The sequence below is a fragment of the Symsagittifera roscoffensis genome, chromosome 5 (genome assembly GCF_963678635.1).
Source record: "Symsagittifera roscoffensis chromosome 5, txSymRosc1.1, whole genome shotgun sequence".
Classification (NCBI taxonomy): Eukaryota; Metazoa; Xenacoelomorpha; order Acoela; family Convolutidae; genus Symsagittifera; species Symsagittifera roscoffensis.
This window is the reverse complement of record NC_087066.1, coordinates 2,567,124-2,580,222: the sequence shown is the minus strand read 5'-3', so window position 1 is coordinate 2,580,222 and position 13,099 is coordinate 2,567,124. Positions and strand designations below refer to the sequence as shown.

The window sequence follows — 13,099 nt, the reverse complement described above, 5'->3', positions numbered from 1 at the left end:
AATGTTTTATTTTAGCAAAGATATCAGTCGTTCGATTAATCAATTCTAACTTCGCATCGCGAAGCTGAGCTTGCATACTGCAAATCGACATCTTAGTACCACACAAGCGAGCGTCAGATTAAGTCGACTGGTGTTTCACATTTTCCGACTTTTTTGAAAGCACGAAATTTGTTCTCGGATATGTGTATGTCTAAGTTTGAAGAGCGTTTGAATTGCGAGTGTAATGTCGAATAGCAGGTACAGTAGGGGTGGTAGTTTTAGGAAGATTTTTATTTTTCAGATAAATTTGTGTATGGTGCAATTGCAGCAAAGATGATAGCCCTCGGCTTCTCATCTGCCGCCGAAAGGGACGGACAGAGGAAAGCCTCTATTCTGAAACACTGTCGACCAAATGAGGAAGTTGCAACTCCCTCTCAATTAGGACCCACTATTCTTCACATGGTAAGTTCTAATTACAAGTCTGACCTCATACTGAGTCCCGGCCAGACCTTGTTTTTCAGTATGTATGGAATTGAAAAAATTTTCCCCGTAAAAAGTGAATCGTCTGGCTTTTGTTTGTCTGCTCAAGTTATGTCGGTTTGATACCACATCACGGGTTTAGCTTGTGGTGTAAGCAACTTTCTTTGTAGTTGCAACTTCAAGTGTTCAGTAGTTTCAGGGTGCAATTTGAAACTTCAAAGATTTTTTTTACAAAAATTTTTTCGGCTCAGTTTGTCTGTTCACAGAGTGTTGGCTTTATTTCCACTTCCTAAAATTTGTTCCTTTGCCAATTTTTTAATCAAATGTCTAAAATATTCGCTTAGAGTGAACTTATCGAGGCATAAAAACATTAAAATTTTAAATATAAAATGAATTTTTTTCACCAGTAAAAACATTGTTTTATGTTTGTGTTGTATCGCAAGTGGTGCGAAGCTCAGCTTCGCTTCTGTGTCTAATATCTCTTTTGTTTTCCGGAAACTGAACGCAAAAGGTTAAATGTTGGCTCAGCAAAACGTCTGAATTAAAAAAAAAACGTTTTCTGCGTTAGTGTGTTCTCACAGGTATATTCAAATGGTTTGTAATTAGTTGCAAATACCGCCTGTATCTGTGAGAAGAACATGCGGTGAACTTTTATCAATGGCAAGGCTTATGAAAAGAAGCTGTAGTTTCGTTTACAACCTCTCATATAAGAGGTTGTGTGATGCTGTAAGGACCGCTTTTTAAGTGTCAATGAACAAAATGAAGATAAATATTTCGATTTTTGTAGGAAAAAGTCGTTGAATTTGTTCGCGCTAAGTTTGATTTCTATGGAGTTTCATTTTAATTTTAGTCTTTAAGGTCAATCGAGACAACTTTGCAAAAATGAAGACAAATAAAGCTATCCAACAACGACAGTTGTTGGATAGCCAAATTATTTTTTTTTGAAATCTTATTTCAATTTTTGAGTGTCAATGAACACAGTGAAGACATTAATTAGGTTGTGCTGATGTATTTAATTGCAAAAGAAAGACAAGTTACGCTTTTCAGTACCGGCGCAAAATCCGTTGATGTCATACAGTTTAAAAATTGGATTTCAGTTTTTTAAAGTACCAGAGGTTTTTTTAACTTACGAGCAGTTTCTTAATTTCAGTTATACAGCTTACATAAATTGGATTCGTTTTTTAAAAGAATTTCGATCATTTTTGCATTATTTGATTTTTCCAGGATAATTTTTTAATCTTACGGTTGTTATCAGTTTGTTTTCCATTATTTAATCTATACACGTCGTTGTTAAGATTAATTGAATTGTTTCATCAAAAATTAGTGCTTCAAAATTTTCAAAAATTTAATAAAGTTTGCCTCATTTCGTTTTGGGATTTGTGGCTCTCCGTTTTGTTTTGATTGGCTTTAATGAAGGCTTCTTTTTCAAAAACTGAGTCTCCGTAACTTACTTTTCTGATGTTTAACAATCTTTACCAGGGTTGGGATCTTTTGATATAGGGAGTTGCAAATTCAAAAGAGGTCGTTTTTGCTGGGTGTTTGCACAACGCGGCGTAATCTTATATTCGAAGTTCACTTTTTCTAAAAATTTTCAGGACAAGCAGTGGCAGTCTCAGCCATGCTTATGTTTGTTCTGAAAATCAAACGACGAAGTACCTGCCGTGTTTCTCGAATAATTTAAATGAATTTTGTTTGCTTTTTCTAAATCTTTTTCCAACTTTTGCAGCATAAGCATAATATCTGGTTTACTTTTGGCGCATTGGCATAATATTGTTGCACCGGGATTTTTGGTGGCTATTTTTTGATTCTAGTCAAGCGCCATTGGGTAGATACTCTTAATCCTGAGAGCGGGATTCGATTTATTACTTAAATTTTTTCTCTTTCTTAACCCTTTTAGAGCTTTCTTTTGCCGTTGTAATAGCCATGACTTAAGTTACCTTGACCTTTATTGTTTTTTATTTTCAAAGACTTTTACGTTCGAGAACTAGATTTGAGAGTTTTTATATTGATGGAAGTTTACGCGGTTTACCCACCTTTTGACAACGTGACTTCATCAAAATACAACAAAAAAGTGAGCACTGGAGCATGGAGGTCAACTGTACCTTTCGTTTACAATTTTCAGGTAAACTATTTTTAAGAAATTAACCTCAGAATTATCCAATTACTTAAATGTCATGTTTGGCGCCAACAAACTGTAACTTTTTTGTCCATTTGCATGGTTACATTAGTTTTATTAAATTATCAAAGCGGATTTTATTTCGTCTTCAATCCTTCTTTCTTTGGACTTCAAATTACTGTTTTTCAAACTCTTTTGTTCTTTCTTTTTCGTGTTGTCTGGTCAGTGTAGAGCTCACCAAAAATAAAGGAAAAGAATTAGAGTTAGTTCTAAATGTCTAAAACCTGTTTTAAAACATGACATTCAAGTAATTGCTTAATTCTGAGGTTCATTTCTTAATAGTTTACCTGAAAATTATAAACGAATGGTACAGTTGACCTCCATGCTCCAGTGCTCACTTTTTGCTGTGTTGTGTTTTGAAAAAGTCACGTTGTCAAAATGTGGGCAAACTGCGTAAATTTCCATCAATATAAAAACTCTCAAATTTAGTTCTCGAACGTAAAAGTCTTTGAAGTTAAAAGTCAAGGTAACATAAGTCATGGCTATGACAGCCGTTTTCTCGCTCGTGTTTGCGAAGTACAACTTTGCCTCTCGTGTTTGTGAAGTACAACTTTGCCTATGTTTAAACATATCCTGGCAAAAAATTCTTCAGACAAGTGAGCCGCCACCCAATGATAATCAAAAAATTATCATGAAAAATACGAAAAATCAATAGGACCAGTGCGACATACAAATGCAACTTGTTTTTTACATGCGGCTTCATAAGTCTATTCCAGCTTCTTAAATGAATCTTTTTCCTAAAATATTATTTGTTGTCAATTATACTTACGAGCGCAAGTGCATTGTAATCGGAAGCTACGAGAGCAACTGCATTGTAATCGGAAGCTAGACTTTTTCTCCGTAAACAACTTTTCTTACAAATCTATAAGAATTGAAATAGCTTATAATTAATTGAAGCCTAACAACGGACGCTCCCTCGATGGTCCTTCACACTTTGCTTGGAGGTTATGCGGTCTCTTTTCAGAAGGGCTGGAGTTTGAGTCCCGGCTGAACCTTTTTTTTTCAGTATGTCCCGGCTTGAATTTTTCCGCTTAAATTGATTTGGCCAAATTTGATCAGGTTCTAGATTCAGATTCTTTCAGATTTTGTCGGATTTTCTCTCTGGTGTTTTAAACAAGTTTCAATGTAGTTGCAAGTATTGTTGATTAGTTTTAGGGGGGACTTCATACTTTTCCAAGTTTTTCTCGGCTCAACTAGTTTCAGCTGAAGGATTGTCGGCTTTGTTTCCGCTTTTTGCATATTCTGCTCCGTTGCTAATTTAGTTTTTAAATGTCTTGTGAGCCATTTTGCCGTAAAATATATTTTTTGCGAGACATACGAATTTAAATTTTTTCGTCATTATTTTATGATTTTTTTATTTGTCTTGTTTTCACTTGCGAGAGCAGCTTTTCCGTAAGCCAGTTTGCTTACTCTTTCGCTCGTGAAATTTACTACACTAACCGCACGTATAACTTACAACGTACAAACTGCACGTAAAACTTACAACGTACTTACAACACTTTTTCAGTCAAACCAGATCGTACAAGCTGACATGCTCAAATTGTTTAATGTTCAAATACAACAACCTTATAGTATTTTTAAAGGTAGTTTGTTTTCAACTTTATTTTTTGAAACAATGTTTCGGATTTGCATTTGTTCTAATTACTTTCGGCTGCTTTTTCGTTTTTTTTTCATATGTAACTTGAATTATTTGGTAGGTTTTTCAAGCAGTTGTTTCTCATTGCATGGGTTTTTCAGTCATTAATATAATTGAAAGTTGTTCTGTAGTTTAGCTACTCTTATTTTCATTTTTTCTAATTTCCTGCTAAATTTGTAATTTCCTTCTAAATTTTCACCTGCTGTATCTGAATGTTGTAAGGCATCTAATGTAAACAATCCGCGCTGTTTGGTTGTCTGCAGTATTTCGGATTTGTCATATAGTTTCTGAAATTTGTCATTATGTTTTCATTGTTGCGACGACTCGAAGAGTGGAAAGGGACTTTGAATTCGGGTCGGTTTTTTCTGCCTCAAGAAAGCTCGTAGCGGTCAAGTGTGGTATCATTTCAAAGCATTTTTAGTCCTAGTTCAGATTTTGAAATTTTCTTTTAGTGTCGAGAAAAATTTATGTGAATTTTCAGTCTAAGCTAGGCGAAACCTGATGAATATAGATGAACATGACTGATTTCCTGTTCATTTTGGCTACAAGCGTTATTTTAGCTACGATAACTTCTATGGAACCTGATCTAAACTATATTTTATTATTGGTCATAATTTAGATATTTTATCACTATAAAATATTTAATATTAACCAATCATGATCCATCTAACTAACAAACCACTTATTTGTAAGTGCTGAAATTACTTGTAATTTCAGCACCAGAGAGATTTGAATTTAACTTAGAAATTAGTTACCTTTCCAAAAGAACTTTAGCAATCGCAATAAGCCAGTGGACTCTAGATCTATTGAGCCTAGCAGAGACTAGTTAAACACCCTGAGACTAGTAGATATAAGAGTAAGATTAGGATCGGTATTACTAAGAAGTTGCACGAATCTATCCGGCCGAAAATAAGATAGCGTGACGAGTAGACGGTGTACCCTATCCGAAATTACTCTATGAGTTAGACCTAAAAACTCAACTCATCTAGTCATTTTTTTCCACCTAATTCAGTCACCCTATTAAAAAAAAGACTTGGCAGTAAAATCAGAAAAATAAATATCGAAATTGTTTCATTCGTTTTTTTTAAATTTGTTTCTTAAATTTTTGTGATCGGAACGTTCTCTGCAACTGGTACAGCCATGGTCTATCCTTTTTATATTTTGTAATTGCATGTAATCCCCCTGGGGTAATAAATTCCTTTGTTGTTATTGGTTTTTTTCATTTATTTGACAGGCTCCGTTGTCACGTGGATCCTACAGAACAGCTGTGTCTTCCTGTTCCCTGCCTCTGGACCTGATACTGTTCCTGTCAGTGGAGTCACACTTGGACAGGATGCGCTCAGTGGGCAGTATAGTGAACTGGCTGCACCACCACATCTGTCCAGCTGCCAGAACAGACTTCGACCACTCTGCATGGACTGCACTCATTCACGCACAGCTGATGAGAGACCACAGATTCCAACCCTACTCACACGTAAATAAATTCATGTGTAGCAGCTTGCCGAGGAGGTGTGACGAATGGGATCCTGTCATTTTTTGCAAAGGGTTTACTTGGTATTTTTAAAGACAGGCAATTCTCGCTGACTAGCTCTAAAAATTTTAAAGGCCCATTTTAGCGCAAACATAGTACTTGCCTAAAAAATAAAAAATGCGTTTTTTTCATACTTTCATCAGACATTAAAAAAACTACTTGCGAGAGCGTTTCTGGTAGTAAGGAACCAGACTTTCACTTGAAAAATTTTGTAGACTCAAAGTTTTAGTCATTCAGTTTTTCCCAGTAGCGTTATCGGTCATATTTTTGCTTGTGTATGTGAGGTGCAACTTCGCCTCCGTGTAAAAAACGTTTAAAAGTCGGACTTTCGTTTGTTTGCCTATTTTGTCGACTTCATTTCCAAAGCATGGTTTTAAAACAGTTCTCAATATGATTGACTATTGTCCTATTATTTTGTCAATTCACCAACTCGAGTTTTGATGTTTTTACATTTTTATTTCATTCCGATTAAATTGATTTAGGCCTATGTTTTATGGGCTGCTATTTTAATTTATTCCGTTTGAAGGGCAAAGTTTGATTATTATCATTTTTAGTTATCAAGGACGTGGTTGCGGACTAAAAGTTTCAAAATACAAATTTCGATTGCACAAGATTTGGCTCAGTTTTTCGCTCAAAATTATGACAATTATGTCTCAACTTTTTTTGACTCAATGTGCATGTTATCAAGTATTGTCGGTTTGGTGGCCGCTTTTTAATTGGCATTTAAATTCTTTTTTGATATTGGTGACTCTTTTTGGGATTTTTTTTCCGGAATTGATCTCATATCGCTCTATCTCAATATTTAATAGTCATTCTGGAGCTGTGGGCAGAGCAAACGTGGTTATAAAACTGCCGAAAATACGTAAGTGTTATGTAGTAGTTATGTAACAGTTACGAAACTTAAGCAAATTCATTCATATGATGTAACTTTTTGGGTTGTTATTTTATTCAGCGCATTTTTAGTTGGTTCTTACTTCGACCGGTTTATTTACTGTCAGAGCAAAGCGCTCCGTCAAAAGTTTCCTAGGATCAATGCACGCTATTTTTATCTTCTGAAATTTTTTCTTTGCCTTTTTCTTTTTTATTTTTTTTAGGCGATATTGTTTTTTGTACCACTTGTTTATGTTAGTTCTTACTGCTAATTTATTTTTCTTCTTACTTGTATAGAGTTTTCTGTTAATAACAATACGCAAATGATTACGCGACTGAAACGCGAAATATTTCTAGTTTCAAATTTTTAGATGCAAACCTTCAGAATAGCCAGCGGAATTAACAAGTATTTTTTGATCCAATTTTTTTAATTGGATGAGTGTTATCATAAAAACTTTAAAACCATTAAGCTGATTACACTAGCCAATTTTTGTGAGCGTGGTGTGACACTGTGACTCTTTTTTTCTAATTTAAGTCGCAAATAGTGGTGCCACTTTTGGGGCACCTTTACATCTTGTTATTAGCATGTGCTTTGACATTAGATTAAAAATAAGTTAACATAGTTGATCCATCTCTTATTGTTCAATTAAACCGAAAAAAGCTATTTGAATCAAAATCAATACAGTAATTTCGTTTGCCATTAGCAAGCATTATCAAGCCGGAATATAGACTTTTTCCGAGTGAACAACTTGTTTAACAGAATAACTTGTATCTTGGTTCATAATAATTTGAAAGTTCTAAGATTTCCCGACCAACTTGGCGTAGAGGTAACGAATATGTCTGGGCCCTCGGAAAAACCAAAGTTATGATTTTTAGACCGTTTTTTTTAGAAAATTTTTTGAACACTAGATAAGCGTTTGTCGATAGTTATTGTTTGCGATATTTAAGCGTCCGGGACCGAGAGGGCACTGAGTGAGAATCCAAATCTCGAGGTCGCAAGTTTAACAATACGCACCATAGTTATTCAATTTCGAGTCTTTTCTTTTTTCATTTTATAAAGCTGCATTGTTGCCGTGTTTTCGCTAGTGTTTCTGAAGTGCAGCTTCGATCTGTGTAACTTCTTAAACATCTATCTATCTATATCTATCTATCTATACTATATTTAAATGCGAGTGACAGCTATCTCCCATGCCTAAGTATAATAATTTTGCATAATTAACGAAATAATTTTTTCATGTTTAAGCTATATCATATATTGCAACACTTAAGAAAATTTTTCAATTAATTTTCCGCAGGTTCAATAATTTTTCAGTAATTTTTTTGGGGGCCAACTTAAGCCTGTCTGTCTGTGTACCTGCTTTTTCATTCAATTTCACTATGTCTGTTTACCCGTCTCCTAATTTTCTAGCTTTTAATTTGGTGTCGACGATTCAGTTCAAAATAATACTGCTGTCAAACGGTTAGCTCCGATTCTTTTTCTTTGTCTTTATCTGGATTTTCTGGAAATCATCCAGTGGTTCTGTTTGTAACTAGACTGCAGCAGGAGGTGGGAATGGTGTGGAGCAGTGGCGTGTCAAGGGTGGGGAGTGGAGGGAGAAGATGATGTTGATGCTGAGGGGGGAGGAGACACTCTCCAAATTGAGACACTTCCTGCCTAGAGTCAACACACTGTCAGTCCACACATATTATCCTATTCTATCTCGTCACTTCAAGTTTACTCTTAATGATAGTTCCATAAAAGCTGTAGCAGGAACGTTAATGCATGAGGTGATTTGGTGGTTCTTTAAGCCTCATCTAAAACTGGTACTTGGTATGTTGATTGAATATTAGTTTTGGCATCTCTGCCAGGTCACGTAAGCTTCTTGTCAAGGTTGAGTCATCCCGTATACCTGCGGACCCTGTTCGTTCTTTAAGCTAGAAAAAAATCAATAAAAAACTAAAGTAAATCTTGAGACTTTACTTAACTCGGTTTTTTTAAGAGTCATGAACGTAGTGAGTACTCTTATATAGGTCTTTCGTCTTTTTTTTGTTTTTTTTTTGTTTTTTGGAAAAAGTCTGAAAGCTTGTTCTCGCTCAATTATGGTTTTTCGCGGTTTGACTGTTAAGCCAGTTTTTTTTCAAATTGGACCTATTTTATCAGACAAAAAAAAACAACCTTAAATTGTTCTAGAAATTCAAAGAGTTTTAAGGCCATCTATTTTTTTACTTCGAAATTCGGAAGTTAATTTTTTTTGCAATTAAGTCCATAATTTTTATGTTTCCGTGCGTTGCCTGTTTTCAAATTGTTTTTTGGTTGTTTTAGCATGCAACAGATAGTTGAATCATCTCGGGTGAATCGGTCTGAGAAGAAAGAAGAGTTAGCGAGCAACTGTAAAACAAATGGGGCGGAAAATTGTACTTTGCTACTTGATCATTGTTACTCTCTCATCAGTCATCCTCAATATGGTCATCCAAGTCATGAATTGCAAACCGAATCAGGAATAACTTCTGCTGTCCAGCATACTCCTCAAGAGGCGCAGATCTCTGAGACGAGTGATGATGTCAACAGTTTGAATACCGCTTCGTCAAGGCCGGAAGAAAATATTTGTTTCGACCATGAGCGAGCCTCAGATCACGACTGTGAGAAGCAAAATTGTTACGCCAAGTACGGCTGTAGTTTCACACGAGGCTTTACGAAAGAAGAAGTAGAGAAAGAGTTGGGAACTCTGAAAGTGGTGAGTGGGAATAGAAGACGCAAACAGAATCTGAAAATGTGCCCAATTAGAGTGAAGGAAGAAGTGAAAAGCGAAGTGGGCGACGATGAGTGCAACATGGAAGTGTTGAAGGAGCTGCGAACTCGTGAAGAGGACTTGTTTGGAATCAAACTGGAACCGGGGGATAGTAGAAGAGCTTCCCAAGTGAGAGATGATGCGCAGTGGACTGTGAACGGGAAGCCGATTAAGAGAGACGAGAATGGCAACAGAATCATCAAAATTAGACAGTGAGTTCAACACTTTGCTTTTTGTTGTGTCATTATTGCATCAGTTTAAATGCTATTTTCTCGAAATTGAGTTAAGATAACTGGAAAAGTGGAGTTGTAGCAGATGGGCACTTTTTCCCTGCACTTTTTGCTCTTGCGATGTTTCTGAGTTATTTAAATGACAGGAAATATAACCACTCATTGAAGGGCTTTCATATGTAGTCCAAGCATTTGATCGTTGAGAGGCAGCCTTGGCAAAGTTTTGGCCCTGCTCGGCAAATGACCAGATTCAGCATCCGGTTATAATATCAGATTTTAGATATTTTTAAAGAATATGAACTTTGCACTTTCGTGGCTTTTTGGTCATTTCTTGCTTGAATGTGCATTGTACCTTTTATTTGTGAAAAGAGATGCTCAATGGGACATAACTTGTTAATTCATTAAAATAATTTTAATAATAATTTCCTTTTTTAAGCCAGAAACTTATAACCATATATTCAATGAAACTGTGTCTTCACAATCTGGTTCGGCTTGGGAGAATACCAAAAGGGCTATAGCCTGGCGAGTGGAATCTTCATAAGCAAAAGCTATTCGCCATTTTTTACGTTTCGATTAGCAAGCGTTATCAAATCAGATTATAGACTTTTTTCGGGTTTACAACTTGTTTAACAGAATCATCTGAATCTTTCGGTATCTTGGTTTATAGTGGTTTCAATTTTCCAAGAGTCTTCGACACACTTAGTTTGGAGGTAGCGAATATGCATGAGACGGCAAAGCTTGGTTTGAGTCTGACCAGGACCTGTTTTTTTTAACGGCAAATATTCCGCTTCTAAAAAATTGTTGTCTTGTTTTTGTCTGCTTGTTTTGTCGACCTAGTTGCCACAGTTTAGACTTTCATGACCTATACAGTTTATTGAAGTTACTTTTTCTGCTTTCATTTACTCCTGCAATTTCTAATTCTACTGGCCTTGACTGAAATTGCTGTCAATGCTAGTAGATATAATTTAAATGCTTTACTTCGGTTTGCACAAAACATTAAAAATCTCCGAATGTTTCTCTGTGTTATCGCAAGTGATGCGAAGCTCTGATTCGCCTCTGTTTTTAAAAGCTCGATCAGTTAGACAGTACTCAGGAAGGGCCGCAAAAAATCTTTAAAATTTAGGAATGAAAAGAAAAAAAAAGAAAATCAATGCACAGTTCATTTTTCCAGGTGTTTAACAATCAAAGTGTTATTGGTGCTTAACGATCCTTCTTATTAGGTATTCCATAGATTAGTACACTATATTGATTTATTGGTTGAATGTATGTTTAAGAGTAGTGAGCCTATTGATTTTTTTGTTCAGGAAAAAGTCTTTTTTTTTCAGGAAAAAGTCTTAAAATGCTCTTGTAACTACAGATATGCATTCATACATGTTAATGCATTTATGAATGCACTTACATATATCTGGAATTTTGGACTTCAAGTAAAATTTATCCGAAGGCTAACCTAATAGCACTCTCCAAATAAGAACGTCAAATTGGCGCGAAAAAACGCGGATAGTTTCGAAAGTGGAATTTAATTTTCAGATTTCCAGTGGAATAAAAACTTTACCTATTAATCTAGTTTTCTCAAGATGGGTTATGGTTATCAAAACAGCGCCAATGATAAAGTTTTCTAGAAATTCAAAGAGCTGCAATGGCATCTATTTTTTTTCTTTGAAGTTCGAATGTTTTTCAACAAAGTCAGTGTTTTTTTTTCTGTGTACTTGCGTTCATTACTCTTTTCCAGCTGTCAGTTAGCTATGTTTTGTACATCCTGAGCAGAGCAGTAGTGTCAAAAAAGTATTTGAGTTGATAAGTCATCGAGCAAGATTAAGTTGCCCCCTTTTCAAAGTTTTATCCATGTGTGATTGAAGTTCAATATTTAATCATTTACTAGGCCTAAGTACTAATGGGATCTTTTGTTAGAACTTTTTATTTTAAATTAGAAGGTGGCTGTTTATCCTTGTTTATGGTGAGCTTATTCTTTCTCTAAACATCAATTTTTAAATTGTATTATATCAATAGTCTCCTAATGATTTCCAGTTTCAGTTGTTGTATACAAAGTGCAATCATCGGCAAACAGTTCTGCCTTAATCTATCTACAGACGCTTGGCAAGTCATTCATATAGAGAAAAAACAGCAACAGCAAAAAAACATTAAGAAAATATTTCAAGTACATGTTCGCCTGTGTATAGTTTTTTGCCTTTAGATATCAATCGAGGGGAAGACCAAAAAGAAGTGAACAATTTAAGAAAGAGACGACGAGGTTGCGAATGATCAAATACCGCAAGATAATGACACTGACAGAGGAGCCAGAAGAGATCATATCCATGATTCCCAAGTCGTTTTACATCCCCAAGTCACTCCGGAATCCAATTAAGGACGAGTGGGATCAACGCAACCCAGCAGGCAACTCATGCGCAGAGTCGGTTGGGGTAAAAACAGAGCCAGATGACTCTGTCTGTACAAATGGTGACGTCATGGTTGTGACTGATATTTACTCAGAAGATGATCTAGATGTTGATGTAACAGATGACGCAACAGATGAAGATTGCGTAATCAAGGAACTTTCCAATCTAGACATGGCTATTGATGCGAATTTAGACTATGCATCGTTATTCGTTCCGAATGAAGGCTTTTTAAACATGGGTGAGTTCAAAACAGAACCATCGAGCAATAAACAATACCCGGAGAATTATGTGAAAGAAGGGCCCATCAAATCTGTTCCTTGCCGCAAGCCACGCAAAGCAGTGCCTACCAAACGTAAATCGTCGTGTCAACATGACAAGGAGCTCGAAAACTTGAATAAAAAGACTGCCAAAACTATCGACTCAACTTGTAAACGTTTAAATGTATGTAGTAAACAATCTCCTAGATCATCTAAAGGCAATCATACTTCAAGTCAATCAGAGCGTCAGATGTCTTACAGATCAAGCATGTCATCATTGAACAAGAGTAAGAGGAAGCGACAGCCGAATAGAATGTTGTCCGACTTCCAACTGAGCATGACTTTCAACTCACCCTCACAGTCTCCGTCCAAGAAGTCCAAACAGAGACTTCTAAGCATGAATTGTAACTCTGTGCTGTCGAATATATTGGAACAGAGGAGAGCGAAGAGCAGGTCAAAAGTTACGAAGCTCCGATAAAAAACTACGAAGTCAATCGTTTAGTGATCAGATCTGCTGACATGGAAAGGAAAGTCAGACAATATAATTCTGACAAAACGTTCATGTACAACTGAAAGTCATCGAAAAAGAACTCAGTATCAAAGCAGTATATTTAATAAGTTAAAATGTCTATTTATTGCATCTATCTTTTCTTAATTTATGACATTTTCCTTATGGACTCCAGGAATAACGTTATTTTCTCTCTGCTTAAGTTAATGTATTTCTATAAAAGTGCAATTTTGTAACTTATTCATGAACTATGAGATTTTTCTATCGTATG

The 13,099-nt window shown here is 35.7% G+C and overlaps 1 protein-coding gene across 1 annotated transcript in view; it reads left to right on the top strand.

The window, feature by feature from the left end:
• The window catches only part of LOC134846098 (uncharacterized), a 464,945-nt gene extending 451,846 nt beyond the window's left edge, over positions 1-13,099 (top strand). The window contains exons 2-6 of the mRNA XM_063863314.1: positions 284-441; positions 5,506-5,745; positions 8,206-8,342; positions 8,975-9,652; positions 11,862-13,099. Of these exons, the coding sequence (XP_063719384.1) occupies positions 313-441; positions 5,506-5,745; positions 8,206-8,342; positions 8,975-9,652; positions 11,862-12,798 (2,121 nt within the window). The 5' untranslated portion in view covers positions 284-312 and the 3' untranslated portion in view covers positions 12,799-13,099. The remainder of the gene's footprint in view (positions 1-283; positions 442-5,505; positions 5,746-8,205; positions 8,343-8,974; positions 9,653-11,861) is intronic.